This window comes from Mustelus asterias, chromosome 26 (genome assembly GCF_964213995.1).
Source record: "Mustelus asterias chromosome 26, sMusAst1.hap1.1, whole genome shotgun sequence".
Classification (NCBI taxonomy): Eukaryota; Metazoa; Chordata; class Chondrichthyes; order Carcharhiniformes; family Triakidae; genus Mustelus; species Mustelus asterias.
Genome location: NC_135826.1, coordinates 25,778,443 through 25,796,035, shown reverse-complemented (window position 1 = coordinate 25,796,035; position 17,593 = coordinate 25,778,443). Strand labels below are relative to the sequence as shown.

General features: G+C 41.8%; 1 protein-coding gene across 2 annotated transcripts in view; it reads left to right on the top strand.

The window, feature by feature from the left end:
* Positions 1–17,593, top strand: part of stk11 (serine/threonine kinase 11) — a 148,995-nt gene that overhangs the window by 59,679 nt on the left and 71,723 nt on the right. For both annotated transcript variants that reach the window (XM_078198304.1, XM_078198305.1), the window contains exon 7: positions 13,806–13,863. In XM_078198304.1, coding sequence (XP_078054430.1) covers positions 13,806–13,863 — 58 coding nt within the window. The remainder of the gene's footprint in view (positions 1–13,805; positions 13,864–17,593) is intronic.

Here is a 17,593-nt window from a genome sequence, read left to right as displayed (position 1 = left end):
AGCCTGCACCGACAACAGTCTCACACAGGCCCTATCTCTGCAACCCAACACATTTACTCTGTTGTCCCCCAGACACTAAGGGGCAATTTAACATGGCCAGTCCACGTAACCCGCACATCTTTGGATTTATAGCATCCATTTTCTGTTCCAGTTTAGTCAAACTCTTGTTACTCAAAATAAAATAAGAAGATGGGATACAAATCTATTTGGTTTTGGTGAAGTACGTGATGGAGAGAGGTGAAGAGGGAAAAAGAGATCAAAAGTGGAAGTACTTTTGGGGTACTTCTGGAAAGCGACACAACTGACCAAGTTTTTGGGAGGGACAGCAGGAAGTAATTCCTGGCATACATAATTTACAGATGGCTCCAGACACAGACAACGGTTTTCAAACAGGCAATTCAGGTTAAAAATTACGCAAATTATTGCTACATTTCCAATTTCCATTTTCATCACTGATGATATTAAAATGAAAAAATATTTAATATTCCCTAGGTATCGCTTTCCAAAAATGGGTCACTAACTAGGCTACACATTCAGCATAAACAAAACATTATCATAATATATTACAACATGCAATTGCTCAGAGTTTGGGCATGGATGCTAAATTTAACTTTATTTATCCACCCATCTTCCGATGCATATTCACATCAGTGGGGGAAAAATACATTGCATTTGACAAAATTGGAACTGGATGTGGAATCATTCAGTTACTTTAAGGCTGCACAGCCAGTATTCTACTATAACTGGGATATCTCTTCCCTTTGGAGAGCACACCTATTTTGTGCTGTTGGATGGGAGCTGAGTCTGTTCAGGTGTTGTCACTGGTAATAACTTTAAATGAGGGAACAGAAAGCATTAATAATAACTTTTGAAGAGGATCATTTGGATTCCTGTAATAAGATCTGTTTGTATTTCATCGGTTATGCACTGTTGTCTTTTGGAATGTTGAGCTCAAATTGGCTAAATGCAAAGGATGCATCTTTACAGTGAAGTTTTGATACGAGTACCTCAAAACATGTTCATCAATCTGAAAAATTGGGCAGGATTTTATAGCCTTACAGGAGCAAGACCGGAAATTTCTGCCCGAGGTCAACAGACATTTCCGTTGTCTGCCCCTCGCCTGCTCCGATTCCATGGCAAGTAGGGTGATAGAATTCCAGCGATTGAATTATTTTATTCCGTTCTTGGGATGTAGGTATCACTGGTTAGGCCAACGTTTTTATTGCCCATGCCTAATTGTCCTTGAAGGTGGTGGTGAGCTGCTGCTTTGTGCCGCTGCAGTCCTTGTGTAGGTACACTCAGTGTTGTTATTGGGGGGGGTTCCAGAATTTTGACCCAGCAACAGTGAAGGAACGGTGATATAGTTCCCATGTCAGGATGGTGTGTGACAAGGAGCCTGGGGATTTGCTGCACTGCATCTTTTAGGTGGTGCACGCTGCTGCCACTGTGCATCGGTGGTGGAGGGAGTGGATGTTGGATGGGATGGCAAACAAGTGGGCAGTTTTGCCCAGGATGGTGTAGAGCAAATTGAGTGTTGTTGAAGCTGCATTCACCAAGGCAAGTGAAGAATATTCCATCACACTCCTGACTTGTGCCTCCTAGATGGTTGACAGGCTTTGGGGAATCAGGAGATGCGTTACTTTCTGCAGAATTCGCAGCCTCTAACCTGCTCTTGTAGCCAGAGTTTTTATATTGCTGGTCACCATTGAGGAACTGGTCACTGAAGATGGACTTTCCCTGCGTTACAGTTTTGCGGATCTTGCTTACCGTGTATTTTATTGGATAAATAATGAAGAAGGAACGATAAAGATGCAGTTTCTGGTCAAAGGTGATGGTAATGCCATTTAATTTCAAAGGGAGATGATTGGATGATGTTCTGTTGGACATGGTAATTGCATGGCATGTGTGTGGTGCAAATGTTACTTGCCACTTATCAGCCCAAGCCTGAATATTCTCCAGGTCTTGCTGCACATGAGCACAGACTGCTTCAGTATCTAAAGAGTTATGGATGGGGCTTAACATTGTTCAAGCGTCAGCAAACATCACCACTTCTGACCATATGATGGAAAGAAGGTAATTGATGAAGCAGCTGAAGATTAACTGGGCCTTGAACACTACCCTGAGGAACTCCTTCAGTGATATCCTGGGACTGAAATGATTGACCCCTGACAACCACAAGCATCTTCCTTTGTGCTAGGTATGACTCCAACCACTGGAGAGTTTACCCCTTTGATTCCGATTGACTCTAGTTTTGCTAGGGCTCCTTGATGCCAAACTTGGTCAAATGCTGTTTTAATGTCGAGGGCAGTTACTTTCACCTCCCCTCTGGAGTTCAATTATTTTGTACATGTTGGGACTAAGGCTGTAATGCGGTCAGATTGTGAGTGGCCCTGGCGGAACCCAAACTGAGCATTGGTGAGCAGGTTATTGCTGAGTTAATGCCACTTAATGACTTGTTGATGACTCCTTCAATCACAAAGGGCGGCACGGTAGCACAGTGGTTAGCACTGCTGCTTCACAGCTCCAGGGACCTGGGTTCGATTCCCGGCTTGGGTCAATGTCTGTGTGGAGTTTGCACATTCTCCTCGTGTCTGCGTGGGTTTCCTTCAGGTGTTCCGATTTCCTCCCACAGTCCAAAGATGTGCGGGTTAGGTTGATTGGCTATGCTAGAATTGCCCCATAGTGTCCTGGGATGCGTAGATTAGAGGGATTAGTGGGTAAAATATGTAGGGATATAGGGGTAGGGCTTGGGTAGGATTGTGGTCGGTGCAGACTCGATGGGCCGAATGGCCTCTTTCTGTACCGTAGGGTTTCTATGATTCTATGACTTTACTACTGATCGAGAGTAGACTGACGGGTGGTAATTGATCAGTTTCAATATGTCCTGTTTTTTTTTTGTTTTCAGGACATACCTGGGCAGTGTTCCACATTGCCACATAGATGCCAGTGTCGTAGCTAAATTAGAATAACTTGGCTTAAGATGCAGCTAGCTCTGGAATGTTGCCATGGCCTGTAGCCTTTGTGGTATCCAGTGTTTTCAGCCATTTATTAATGTCATGTGGAATGAATTGAATTGGCTGAAGACTAGCACCTGTAATGCTGGGGCATTCTAGAGGAGGCCAAGATGGATTTACTTGGTACTTCTGGCTACAGATTGTAACACATGACTTGTCTTTTATACAGATGGGTTCCCCCATCATTGAGGATAGGGATATTTGTGGAACTTTTTCCTCCAGTTAATTCATAAAATCATCGAATCCTGGCAGTGCAAAAGGAGGCCTTTTGGGCCATCAAGTCTGCACTAACTGTGTGATGCACGCATGCCCTTTCCCCTAACCCTATGTATTTACCCCGCTTATCCCCCTAACCTACACATTTTAGACCACCAAGGGGTAATTTAGCATGGCCAATCCATCTAACCTGCACATCTTCTGACTTTTGGAGGAAACAGGAGCACCTGCTTGGATGAAACCCACGCAGACACACAGAGAATGTGTAAACTCCACACAGTCAAGATCTGATCTGTTGACTGTGGAATCGCTTAGCTCTGTCAATTGCATGCTGCTTCCGCTGTTTGGTATGCAAGTCACCCTGTGTTGACACCTTATTTTAGGTATGCCTGGTGCTGCTCCTGGCAGAGTTGATCCCCCTACTTGATGGTAATTGTAGATTAGGGGATTAGCCAGTCATGAGGTTACAGATTGTATTTGTATACAATTCTGTTGCTGATGGCCCACAGTGTCTTGTGAGTTGCTAGATGTGTTGATCACCATGGTGGTGCACAAAACACCATGCTAAATGGAGTAGATTTTAAATGGATCAAACAACTCAAAACTAGGCCATCCATAAGGTGTTGTTGGCTTGCAGCTGCAGTGGAATTATGCACAACCACAATCTGTAACCTCATGGCCTGACATATTCATGCACATCCCAGTTGCAATTAGTAAAAAGCCATAAATGATTTTTTTTTTGTGTTTCATCAGATGCATAAGACACACATCAGATGCCATCTTTGGGCACACCTTTTGTGTCATCTAAATGAAACCCTCTCTGGGATTTTACTGTCATTCTAAACTAGATTGGCACATCAGTGGAGTTGCTTCAATTCCCAGTGATCTGGACATACCACAGATTGTGGTGACTGAGTTTTTATTGGTATGCAAAATTATAATTTAAGATTCAGGATCATGATTCTTCCTTTACAACTGCCTGAAGACCTTGAGGGGAATGGGCAGCCCATGTGAGTAGTGTGGATACAAAACTGGCTCGGCCAAAGAAGACAGAGGGTAGCAGTGGAAGGGTCCGTTTCTGAATGGAGGGCTGTGACAAGTGACGTTCTTCAGGGATCAGTGCTGGGACCATTGCTATTTGTAATATATATAAATAATTTGGAGGAAAATGTAACTGGTTTGATTAGTAAGTTTGTGGATGACACAAAGGTTGGTGGATTTGCGGATAGCGATGAGGACCATTAGAGGATACAGCAGGATATAGATCGGTTGGAGATTTGGAGAGATGGCAGGTGGAGTTTAATCTGGACAAATGTTGAGGTAATGCATTTTGGAAAATCTAATACAGATAGGAAATATACAGTAAATGGCAGTATTGATAGGCAAAGGGATCTGGGTGTGCAGGTACACAGGTCACTGAAAGTGGCAACGCAGGTGGAGAAGGTAGTCAAGAAGGCATACGGCATGCTTGCCTTCATCAGCCGGGGCATTGAGTTTAAAAATTGGCAATTCATGTTGCAGCTTTATAGAACCTTAGTTAGGCCGCACTTGGAATATAGTGTTCAATTCTGGTCGCCACACTGCCAGAAGGATGTGGAGGCTTTGGAGAGGGTACAGAAAAGATTTACCAGGATGGTGCCTGGTATGGAGGGCATTAGCTATGAGGCGAGGTTGGAGAAACTTGGTTTGTTCTCACTGGAACGACAGAGGTTGAGAGGCGACCTGATAGAAGTCTACAGGATTATGAGAAGCATGGACAGAGTGGATAGTCAGAAGTTTTTTCCCAGGGTGGAAGAATCAATTACTAGGGGGCACAGATTTAAGGTGCGAGGGGCAAGGTTTAAAGGAGATATACATAGAACAGTACAGCACAGAACAGGCCCTTCGGCCCACGATGTTGTGCCGAGCTTTATCTGAAACCAAGATCAAGCTATCCCACTCCCTATCATCCTGGTGTGCTCCATGTGCCTGTCCAATAACCGCTTAAATGTTCCTAAAGTGTCTGACTCCACTATCACTGCAGGCAGTCCATTCCACACCCCAACCACTCTCTGTGTAAAGAACCTACCTCTGATATCCTTCCTATATCTCCCACCATGAACCCTATAGTTATGCCCCCTTGTAATAGCGCCATCCACCCGAGGAAATAGTCTTTGAATGTTCACTCTATCTATCCCCTTCATCATTTTATAAACCTCTATTAAGTCTCCCCTCAACCTCCTCCGCTCCAGAGAGAACAGCCCTAGCTCCCTCAACCTTTCCTCATAAGACATACCCTTCAAATAGAGTCATATTTTGCAGTTCTTTGTCAATCCTGGCCAACCATTGAATGTGTGCCCTGTAATTGATCCCGCTACTTGATTTATCACTTTGATAGGGGCAATCCTATGAATGTACATGATAGCAAATTTTCACTTGTTATCCTGACGTACCCAGGAACGTTACTTTATCTTTAATGGAGCTGGGAAAATTTTATCATTTTCTCATTATGTATAACGGTGGACTTTCTCACCAGATATCCTTAACTACAATTATGATTAAAATGAGTAGTGCCATTGCAGGGAAGTAGGCAAGTACGGGGCAGATTTTTTACACAGAGTGGTGGGTGCCTGGAACTCGTTGCCGGGGGAGTGACTTTTAAGGGGTGTCTTGATAAATACATGAATAGGATGGGAATAGAGGGATATGGTCCCCGGAAGGGTAGGGGGTTTTAGTTAGGTCGGGCAGCATGGTCGGTGCAGGCTTGGAGGGCCGAAGGGCCTGTTCCTGTGCTGTAATTTGTTCTTTATTATATTCACATTTGGGGAAAAAAAGATTGTGCTCCAATATTATTTATAAATGGTAGAGAATATAACTAATGAAGTTACATTCCAGTAATATGTTTCAGGAAATTTCCTATGGGACTATGGTTAAATTAAACAAGGGTTAGATTTTAGACGGATATTTTCTGCCAATATATGTTGCAAGCTATACCTCAGTGATACAGTAGGTGGCATGCTGCATAGGTCAGAAGATAACAAATATTGTACAAAATGCTTAAAAGATCACACTTTGCTTTTGTACAAAGCAACTGACGTTTTGCTTGATGAATTTGGACAAAAGGCATTCATTTATAGTTGCACTTTATAAAATGCTCTGAAGCAACCAACCAATGTGCGGCACAGTGGTTAGCACTGCTGGGTTTACAGACCTGGGTTTAATTCCGGCCTAGGGTCATTGTCTGTGTGGAGTTTACATGTTATCTCCGTGTCTGCGTGGGTTTCCTCCGGGTGCTCCCATTTCCTCCCACAGTCCAAAGATGTGCAGGTTAGGTTGATTGGCCATGCTAAATTGTCCCTTATTGTCAAAGGGATTAGCAGGGTAAATACGTGGGGTTACGGGATGGGGCCTGGGTGGGATTTTTGTTAGTGCAGGCTCGATGGGCAGAATGGCCTCCTTCTGCACTGTGTGGGGATTCTATTTCTACTCTATTCTAAAGCAGGGAAGAGGATGCTATTTGGCCCATCGAGTCTGCATTGACTGTCCAACAGAGCATCCGACCCAGGCCCTATCCCATGATCCCACATATTTACCCTGCTAATTCTCCTAACCTACATGCCCTGGGACACTAAGGGTCAATTTAGCATGGCCAATCAACGTAATACTCACATGTTTGGAGTGTGAAAGGAAACTGGAACACCTGGAGGAAACCCATGTAAATGCCCCACACACAGTCAAGGCCAGAATCAAACCCAGGTCCCTGGCGCTGAGAGGCAGCAGTGCTAACTACTGTGCCGCAAATGATAATGGATTTCCAGTGGCATCCTCCACATGAAATTAGAGGATACGTTCTCTTTCTTATTTGTCTTTGTCATGTTTCTCTGTTTTCTTCTGGCCATCTGGTTATGGAGAAAAGGCAGGATTAGGCTATTGAGTTGGGCGATCAGCCATGATCGTGATGAATGGCAGAGCAGGCTCGAAAGGCCAAATGGCCTCCTCCTATCTTCTATGTTTCTATCTCCGTTTCTCTGTTATGCTCACTTCTGTGTTTCTCCTTTTTTCCCCCTTTTACTCTTTTGGTCTTTTGCATTTTCCCGTTTTGGTTTGGGAGGTGATGTGATGGAGAAGGTAACTGGCAAGAGCTGCATCATTTTCTCCTTCAGCAAGTATGGGTAACTTTGTTTTACAGCCTTCAGCTGTTCAGATGTTGCCTTTCTGGCGTTGCCATTCCCTCTTGCTTCCTTCTCTGTCCCTGTTGTTCCATCATCCTATTGATCCTGTTATTAATTGGTATAAATCATGTAGCTATTCCCAGCTGAGAAATGTTTCTGAATTGGTTGAAAAATTTGCTGAAAAAAGGAATTCAACTGATCAGTTTGAGCTGCTCTGTTATAGAATGATACAGCACAGAAGTTGGCCATTTAGCCTATTCTGCTTGTGTCAGCTATTTGAAAGAGCTATTGTTCAATTATTCCCATTCTCCTGTAGCCCTGTTGTCTGATCGTTATAACAAGTGGCTCTTTCTTCTGTGAATTACTGTTCGCTAAATGTAAACCTATTTGGAATTGGTGTAACCTAAGGGTTAAGAAGAGTGAGGGAATTAAAGAAATGAATATCAACAGAGAAGTATTGGAGAAACTTAACAGCCTAAAATCCAACAAATCCCCGCAACCTGATAGCTTACACCCTGGGGTTCCAAAATAGAAAGTTGCAGAAATAGTAATGCATTAGCTATGATTTTTCAAAATTCCTTATGTTTATGAATGGTCCTGTTAGACTGGAAATTGGCAAATGTTATTCTACATTTCAAGAAAGGAGAGAGAGAGAGAAAACAGTGAGCTACAGACCAGTTAGCCTAACATCAGTTGTTGAGAAAATGCTGGAATCTATCATTAAGGAAGTATTAGCAATGTGCTTCAGAAAGCATGTCTAATTAGAACAAATCAGCATGGTTTTAGTAAAAGGGAATCTTGTGTGACAAATTTTAATTGAGGATGTAATGGTAGGGTAAATAAAGGGGAACCAGTAGATGTAATATATCTGGATTTCCAGGAGGCATTTGATAAGGGTGCCACACAAAAGGTTTGTAAACAAGATGAGGGTGGAGGTTTCCCGTCCTGCCTAACGCGGGAATTGTAGAGGGCGGGACACAGACCATGCAAAAGTCTGTTGACTTTGGGCGGGAATTTCCAGCCTTGGGGCGAGCGCGGAGAAAATCCCGCCCAAGGGCTCATGGAGTTGGGGGTAATATTTTAACATGGTCATAAGAATACAAACAACAGATTTTTTTTTTTAAAGATGTGAAACTTGTATGTGTTGATGTTCAAAGGTGCCCAGAAAAAAAGACAGATAGTTAGCATGTGGGTGCAGCAAGCAATTAGGAAGGCAGATTGCTTGTTGGCCTTTATTGCAATGGGATTGGAGTACAAGAATTTAAAAAGTCTTGCTGCAGTTGTACAGGGTTTTGGTGAGACCTCATCTGGGAATATTGTGTGCAGTGTTGGTCTTCGCGTTTAAACAAGGATATACTTGCATTGGAGCCGGTACAGTGAAGGTTCCATAAATTGATCTCTGGGATGATGAGAGGCTGAGCAAAAATTGGGCTTACATTCTCTGGAATTCAGGAGAGTGAGAGATTATCACATCATATTTTGAAGGGCTTGATAGGGTAGACGTTGAGAGATTGTTTCTGCTGCTTAGGGAATCTAAAACAGAGGGCCAGTGTCTCACGATAAGGGGCCCATCATTTAGGTCAGAAATGAGGAGAAATTACCAGGGTTGTGAATCTTTAGAATTATCATCCTAGATGGTTGTGGGTGCTCCATCATTGAATACATTTAAGGCTTAGACAGATTTTTGGTCTCGGAGATATGAGGAAGCGGGTGGGAAAATGGAATTGAAGCCCAAAGCAGCCATGATTGTATTGAATGGAGGCGCAGGCTAGATTGCTCATATGGTTTACATGTTCTCCCATGTTATATGGTTAATTTAATCGGCCACGGATTAACAGAAACACACAAAGGAAATTCCCCAATAGCCATAATCAAGCATTTTATTCCAGCCAGACTACTTCATGCTGAAGGTCTCACTTTAGTTCATAGAAAGTACTTTTTGTTTACATGCAGGGAAAGGTGGTCCGCAATTTCCTGCAAAGGTGAGATTGGTGATGCACATAAATTTTTCCAATTTTTGCAAACTCAGTAGTGTATCATAAGCAGTACAGCCAATATACAAATACGTTTATAGGGAGTTCCATGATTTGATGAATTACATGGAATAGTACAGAAACAGAACATTTGGCTTCAAAGGTCTCTGCTGAATTTTCTGCTGGTGTTTCACCTTCTATTCCTTTTTGCATCATGTTGTTTTCAGCATCCTCTCACCTTTAAGATCAGTTTGTCAGTTTCTTACTACAATTAACATGAAACTGAGGAACTCCCAGGATTTTAGCAACTTTTATTATCCTTCTAAACATGTAAAAGCATGGTTAAGCTTTGAAGCAGCAGGTGTACAAATTCATTTATTTTATATCCATCCACCAAGAACTCTATTTGTTATAGTTATTGCATGCACACTTCTTATATGGTAGTTTGCTTCCAGGATCTTCATCTGTAATAGTTTTATTTTTCATTATCTTTTTTCATGGAGATTGTTACTAAATGTGCAAAGGCATTATAGTGTGTAGAGCTTTTAATTACTCTTTACCCTGGCCATTTTGCAAAATATGCAAGGAAAATAAAATGTAACTGATACAACAGTGTCGAAGGGTATATTCAACGGCCCGGATTTTGCGGTCTGAGGAAGTGATAGCACTCACTGTTGAACTTGAACAAAGCTATCTGCAAGTTTCCATCAATCTCTTTGGCATGGATTTTACTTTTCCTGCCATTAATTTGAATCTGGCGCCAATTTGAAGAGATCTCCAAACACCCAGCAACAATAACCACATCAGATGGAGTAAGCAGCAAATCACATTTGAGAATTCTCACTAACAACAAATCAGGAAGTAAAATATACTGATTATCCTTCACTTTTTATAAACTTTACAAAAAGAAATAACGATTGGGACTTGGACATTAATGTTATATTCCGGGTAACGAGTTGGTGAAGGCCGAGTCTTTATTAGGAATAGATTTATTTAGACTGAAGGAACACAGGTTTATATCTCCTGAGTCCATCCCACTTCTGTGTCAGTAAATGTCTCTTTATATGTGTTCAAGTAACCATCTAATCAATTTGTAAAAATCCTTTCATGAGATATGGGTGTCACTGGCTTGGCCAGATTGCTGACCCCTAACTGCACTTGAGAAGGTGGTGGTGGGCTGCCTTCTTGGGCTGCTGCAGCCTTTGTGGAGTAGGTATACTGACGGTGCTGTTGGGAAGGGAGCTCCAGGATTTTAACTCGGCAGCAGTGAATGAACAATGGTGTAATTCCAAGTGGAGATGGTGTGTTGGCCTTCTTTGTAAGAGAACTTGAGTAAAGGAGCTAGGATCTCTTACTGCAGCTGCACAGGCCTGGGTGAGACCACACCTGGAATGTTGTGTGCAGATTTGGTCGTCTTATCTAAGAAAAGATATACTTGCCAGAGAGGGAATGCAACGAACCTTCACCAGGCTGATTGCTGGAACGGCAGAATTGTCATATGAGAAGAGATTGGGTTGACTAGGCCTGTATTCACTGGCATTCAGAAGAATGAGAGAGGATCTCGTGTAAAATTCTGACAGGGCTGGACAGACTGGATACAATCTGAGGGGTGAGGGAGGTGTCAAGAACAAGGGGCTACAATCACAAAGTAGGCCATTTAGCATTGAGATGAGAAACTTTTTCATTCCGAGGGTAGTGAACCTGTGGAATTCTGTACCACAGAAGGCTGTGGAGGCCAAGTCACTGGACGTATTTAAGAAAGAAATAGATTTCTAAGCAAAGTTATCAAGGGGTATGGGGGTGAACATGGGAGTATGACCTTGAGATAGAAGATCAGCCATGATCACATTGAATGGCGGAGCAGGCTCAAAAGGCTAAATAGCCTCCTCCTGTTCCTATTTTCTATGCTTCCATTGGAGGGGAACATGCAGTTGGTGGTGCACCCACGCATCTAATGCCCTCATCCTTTTAGGTGGTAGAGGTAGTGGGTTTGGAAGGTGCTGTCAAAAGAGCCTTGATGAGTTGCTGCAATGCATCTTATAGTTGTTACACTGCCACTGTGTGTCAGTCGTGGAGGGAGTGAACCTTTTAAGGCGGTGGATGGGTGCCAGTCAAGCAGGCTGCTTTGTTCTGGATGGTGTTGAATTGCTTGAGTGCTGTTAGAGCTGCGTCATTCAGTCAAGTGGAGAGTTTTCCATTACCCTCCTGACGTGTGCTTTGTAGATTGTGGGGGCAGGGGGGGGCGGTTGCATTGGTAAAGCCACTGAATGTCAAGGGAAGATGGTTAGATCATCTCTTGTTGGAGATGGTCATTGCTTTGCATGTATGTGCTGTGAATGCCACTTCCACTTTGCAGTCCAAGCTTGAGTGTTGTTTAGCTCTTGATGCATATGGACACTAACGGCTTTAGTCCACCTGTCCTTCATCTTTGTTCTTAACCTCAATTGATGCAATTAACAAATAGAATCTGAAATATCAAACCAACAAAAATGTTTTATTATATTTAAAAGCAAAGTACATTTTAATCATAATGGAAAATGTTGGTATTCCATAAATATAAAATTAGTTTTCCAGGGCCAGGCAGGGTTTTTTTGTACAATTAGAAAATCCTTTCTGGCATTGGAAAGCTAACTATATATTTGTATGATGTAAGCTTTTTGCATTATGATTAAAAAGACCATAGCTTTGCCGTTAAAACTCCTCCCTCATGAACAAGTCATTGTTTTAGGGGGCTTTTAACAAGTGATATTACAGTACAAAGGGATACAATGGATAAACATCTGAACAGGAATGTTTGGAGGAATGGGATGAACTGATTTGCTCATACAGAGATCTGGAATATACATGATGGGCCAAGCGAATTCCCAAATTTAAATGGGTATATGTGGATATTAGAAGTTGCTGTCAGTTTCACAGTGACGTTGATGTCAAATGCTGACAGTTTCACTGACGTTGTAACTGCAAAATCCAAGCTAGTGTGTATGGGCTGTTGCAGGTTGGTTTTTGCATTATACTTTCACAAGTAGCTGCAACATCTATTGACTTAGCACATCTCTACAGTTCATTCTTATGACATGGCTATTCGATATACAAGAACGCAAGAAATAGGAGCAGGAGTAGACCCTATGGTCTGTCGAGCCTGCTCTGTCATTCGGTATGATCATGGGTAATCTTGGATTTCCATTCCACTCCACTCCACCCTCCCGCCTGCTCTCCATTTCCTTTGATTCTTAGAGAGAAAAAACTTGAATCTCCCAGCCTTAAATGTACTCAATGATGGAGCATCCACAACCCTCTGGGGTAGAAAGTTCCAAAGATTCACAACCCTTTGAGTAATTTCTTCTCATCTCAGTCCTAAATGATCACACCCTTATCCTGAGACCGTGCCCCCATATTTTACGTTTCCCCAGCCAGCAGAAGTGATCTCGTAGCATCTACCCCATCAAGCCCTTTCAGAATCTCAAATATTTCAATGAGATCACCTCTCATTCTTCTAAACTCCAGAGAATGTTTATCTTTTGTAATTATGCTTGAATTGCTAGTAACCTTTATTTGTTTGAGCTGGGCTCATTGCCTGCTGGAAGAATGTGGAAACTTGTTGCGAGTGGCTTTCAGCCCAGAATGGCCTTTTCACTGGTTGAGTTAGCAAAATGAACAAATATCAACAGAAACTGCAATTCTTTCCAATCAATTGATCATTTTAGTTCCACAAACAAATCTGGCTAACTCTTTGCACGATTGGAAATGTTACATCCACAGATTACATTTTAAATTTGTTAAATAATCATAATGCTTTAATAAACATGATTAATTTAACAAAGTTAAGATCCCTATGAATCTCCCAGAGTTGTACCTGAATTAATGTTTTACATGGAAAAATAGCAAATTGAGCTGCAGATGGGTCCTTTAAATCCGCACAGCATGGCACTAACTCGTGACCTATGCTATTGTTTTACAGCCTGAGTGACAGGGGTGATAAACATAGCATTAATTCAGGAAATTTGCATTTGTTATTGATAATGGGGTAAACACAGCTTTCTTGCATCTTTGTAGAAAGTTGATGTCTGTGTCGATATGCGCGACCTTCTTGGAGATCCTCTCCACTTGGAGTCGGCAGTTTGCGGTGTCGATGGTAGTCATGATGTGGAGATGCCGGCGTTGGACTGGGGTGTCCAATGCTGGTATCTCCACGTCATTGATAATGGGGACAGAGCTGTGATCTTGAGAACAACACAGAAGTACAAGGAAATTGTGGTGTGGTGTAAGTTACTTGCACCATCATTTCCTTTTTCTTCTGTTCTGTATGTAACATGGTTTCTACAACATAAATGTCTCCATTATTGTCCAGTATCTAGGGAAGTCTAAAATAGAAACTAAATTTTCTAGTTTTGTAGTAATTGACCATTGTGTGTGTGCTTTTTAAAAACCTTAATCTTTATCTGTCCTTACAGGAATGCTTGAATATGATCCTGTGAAAAGATTCTCAATACAACAGATCAGACAGCACAAGTAAGTTTCTTCACGTCAGTAAAGTAGTTGAATACTAAGATGAATTAGAAAAGCTCAGTTGCAATAGCAGATATTCTTTAATATATGTAAGAGACACCGAGGAGTTTTGGTAGAAGAGTGCTTGCATGCTTGCTTATTGAGATCAATGGTGTTGATTCTTAGTTCCAATATATTTTTAGATTTAATTCTCACCTTTTTACTCACCAACACCTCTCCTGTAGGCACTCCAGGCACCACCAGACTCCATGCTGAACTATGGTTTCACAGATTCCAAGAAATTAGAGCACAATGGAGTACTATTTGATCTATTCAGTTGGGTTCACTTTTAGTTCTCCAACTGAAAGTTTAGCTACTGTATACATAATTCCCTACCCCTTTGCTGTATTTTAGAAACTTTTCGACCTTACTGTTGTAGCTGTGTCTTGGCTGTCTACAATCTTGACCAAATCCTAACTGGCTCTGATAACTAAGTTTTCGTAGTGTGCCTACAACAATAAACAAGAATGCTTTTCTACTTTGGTTCCTAAATAGTGACCATTTCAAACAGCCAACAGGTAGAGAGACCATCAGCAAACCATGTGCGCCTTGACTTAAAACCATAAGTTTGTGGGTTTTTTTTAGGTGTGATATTTAAATGTCTGAATGTTATATCCTTCCTCTGCGCATGTTATTTTTAAATAAATGTCAGTACACCTTCGCTCAGAGTCTTTTGGGTATCAGACATGAGAGCATAATGTTTTTCCTCTTCTGATTGCCAAATTTTTAAAAATTGTTTTTAATTAATATAAACTTTTGTGCCTAAAAATGCTGTTTGAGTAAATTTTTTGTAGTCTTTTTCTAATTGTGCAGTTTTGAAACACAAGTCCTTTCTCAACTAATGTCATTAATGTTAAAATTAACAGACCACACATACACACACCCCTCAAAAGGAAAAATTATCTCATTTTAAGCATCGGGGGCTCTAGGCTAAGAAATATGAACTTCTATAATGCAAATCCTAGGCTTATTGCCCTTTTAGATTAAAAGATATTTTTGCCATCCCCTGTGGTTTAAGGAGGCTTTCCCACTGTGCTATAAATCCGTTAGTTAGGTTTCAGGAGCAACAGTCACTGGAGAGGGTTTGAATAACATGAAAACTGACTGACAGTGACTGAATTATAAATGAGGTGATAGAAGCTATTCACTTAATTTGTCATTGAGTAATTTCACAGTCAACCTTGTTGTTTAGCAGGTGGCATATCTGAGTGGGGGGGTTGCTTGCACTGTGCTGTCAATAGTGATGCTCAGCGAGATGGTCCAAATAACCTTTAGAATTTTTGCTGGCGTGAGTGCTGTGTTTTGACACACACCTCCACATAGTGTGGGTGTTTTTTAAAAAAGGCTTATAGGCACAGCATGGATTTTAAAGCACCAGGAATGGTTGTCAATTTGCTTTAGCTGCATTTATAGCAGGGTAATTTCGTGAAATTTGAACATCTGGGTTAAACTGAGAAAACTGCAACACGAAAGCACAATCCAGAGGAACTGAGAAGGAAACAACAAACTCTTAATAATTAGCCGGGAAGGGGAAACTGCATGAGAGTATGAGTGAAAAACAACCTGCTTAAGTGTGAGGTGTTGATGTGATAGCACTAAAGCATAAAAGTTAATATCAGAATGGAGAAGCAGGGGTCGCCCATTTACCCCTTTAATTCTGTTGCATCATACTGAATCTGTATCAAAACTCCATTTACCCGCTTTTGCTCCAAGTATCTCTTGTTACTTTGGCCGAATAAAAATCTATTAACCTCAGCATTGAAAATTTCAATTGGCTTACCAACCACAACCTTTTGTGAGTGTTCCAAATATTTGCTATCCTTTGTGTCGGAAAAAAAGTGCTTTGTAATTTCATTCCTAACTGGCCTGGCTATAATAAGATTAATTTATTTTCTCTGGATTTTACCCCGAGGAAAAGAAATAGTTTCCAATCTATCAACTCCCTTTCTTATTTTAAACATTCTAATTATATCATCATTCAACTGTTTAAACTCAGTAACATCCAACCGAATACAGTATTGAAGTGCAATAATCCATAGGACTATGGAATATTGGGGCTGAAACTTGAGATTAGGCTGGATTGTTCTTTTTTTGGCTGACATAGTTATGACAGGCCGAATGGCCTCCCTTTGTGCAGTGGATTTCTGGTTCTGTCCCAATAATTCAACCCTTTAAGTACTGTTATCATTTTGGTGAATCTCTGCCTTTCTTCCTTCAAGACGATCTATATTTCCTGATGTACAGTGCAGAAGTTGATCACAGTGCACAAGGTGGAGTGTGCTCAGGGCTCTGTAAAACTGAAACATCACCTTCTGACTTCTGAATTCCAAATCCTTTGAAGTTGTTGCCACTCTCTTTCCCCCCCCCACTGATGCTGTAGAGACTGATAAGGTTGAATGTCCGACTGGATCACTTGACGAGATTTTACGTTTTCAGACTTTGACTGTAACAAACTAAAATCAACATTGACTAATAATAGGCAACTAATACACAAAGCCAGAGAAAATAAATCCCCCTTAAGCTTGTAATATGACCAAAAACCCCAAGTCATGCTTGTACACCTACTTTCTGCAGAATTATCAACTTCACAGGAACCAGTCCCAATTCACTCCCAGCTTTTAGCAGACATGCTTCTCCCCTAGAGCAGTAACGCTCACCCCACCTCTTCAGTTCAGTTCTTTTGTCCATGTTTGGACCAAAGCTGTAATGAGGTTAGGAGCTTGCCCCTTGCAGAACTACTGAATATATGAATAGGTTAGTGTACGGTGTCACAGTAGTTAGTACTGCTGCCTCACAGCTCCAGGGACCCAGGTTCGATTCCCGGCTTGGGTCACTGTCTGTGCGGAGTTTGCACGTTCTCCCTGTGTTTGCGTGGGTTTCCTCCGGGTGCTCCGGTTTCCTCCCACAGTCCAAAGATGTGCAGGTTAGGTTGATTGAACATGCTAAATTGCCACTTATTGTCCCAGGATGTGATAGATTAGAGGGATTAACAGGATAACTAAGCGGGGATAGGGCCTGGGTGGGATTGGTGTCGGTGCAGACTTGATGGGCTGAATGGCCTCCTTCTGCATGTAGGGATTCTATGAAGCTGATTTCAATGTTAACAATCCCTTCCATCACTAGCTGATAATTGAGATTGGGCTGAAGGGGTGGTAATTGCCCGGGTTGCATTTTTGGACAGGAGATAGATGACTTGACAATTTTCCACATTGCCAGGTTGATGCCAGTGTACTGGAAGAGCTTGGCTAGGGCCATGGCTAGTTCTGGAGCTCAATTCTTCAGTACTGTTGCCAGAAAGTTGTCAGGGCCTGTAACCTTTTCAGTATCCAGTGCCTTCAACCGTTACTTGATATCAGAGTTAATCAATTGGCTGGACTGGCAACTGTGATGCTGGGGGCCCAGGAGGAGGCCAAAACAGATCATCGACTCAGCACTACTGGCTGAAGATGGCTGCAAAATCATTGTACTTGCAGTTTTATTTTTCATCACTGCTGTAGCGTGTTTCCTCCTGTTATGTGTCATGCATAATCCTTTCTTACTGCCATCCCAATTTTCATGCCCATTGTTACAGAGCGAAGAGAGGCAAAATTGAATTCCTTTACTCCCTCACTGCCTGTCCATAAACAGAAGTGTTTTTACTTTTCAGCTGTGGTGCTTATTCCAAAAAATCTTTGTTTGTGCTGTTAACTTTTGA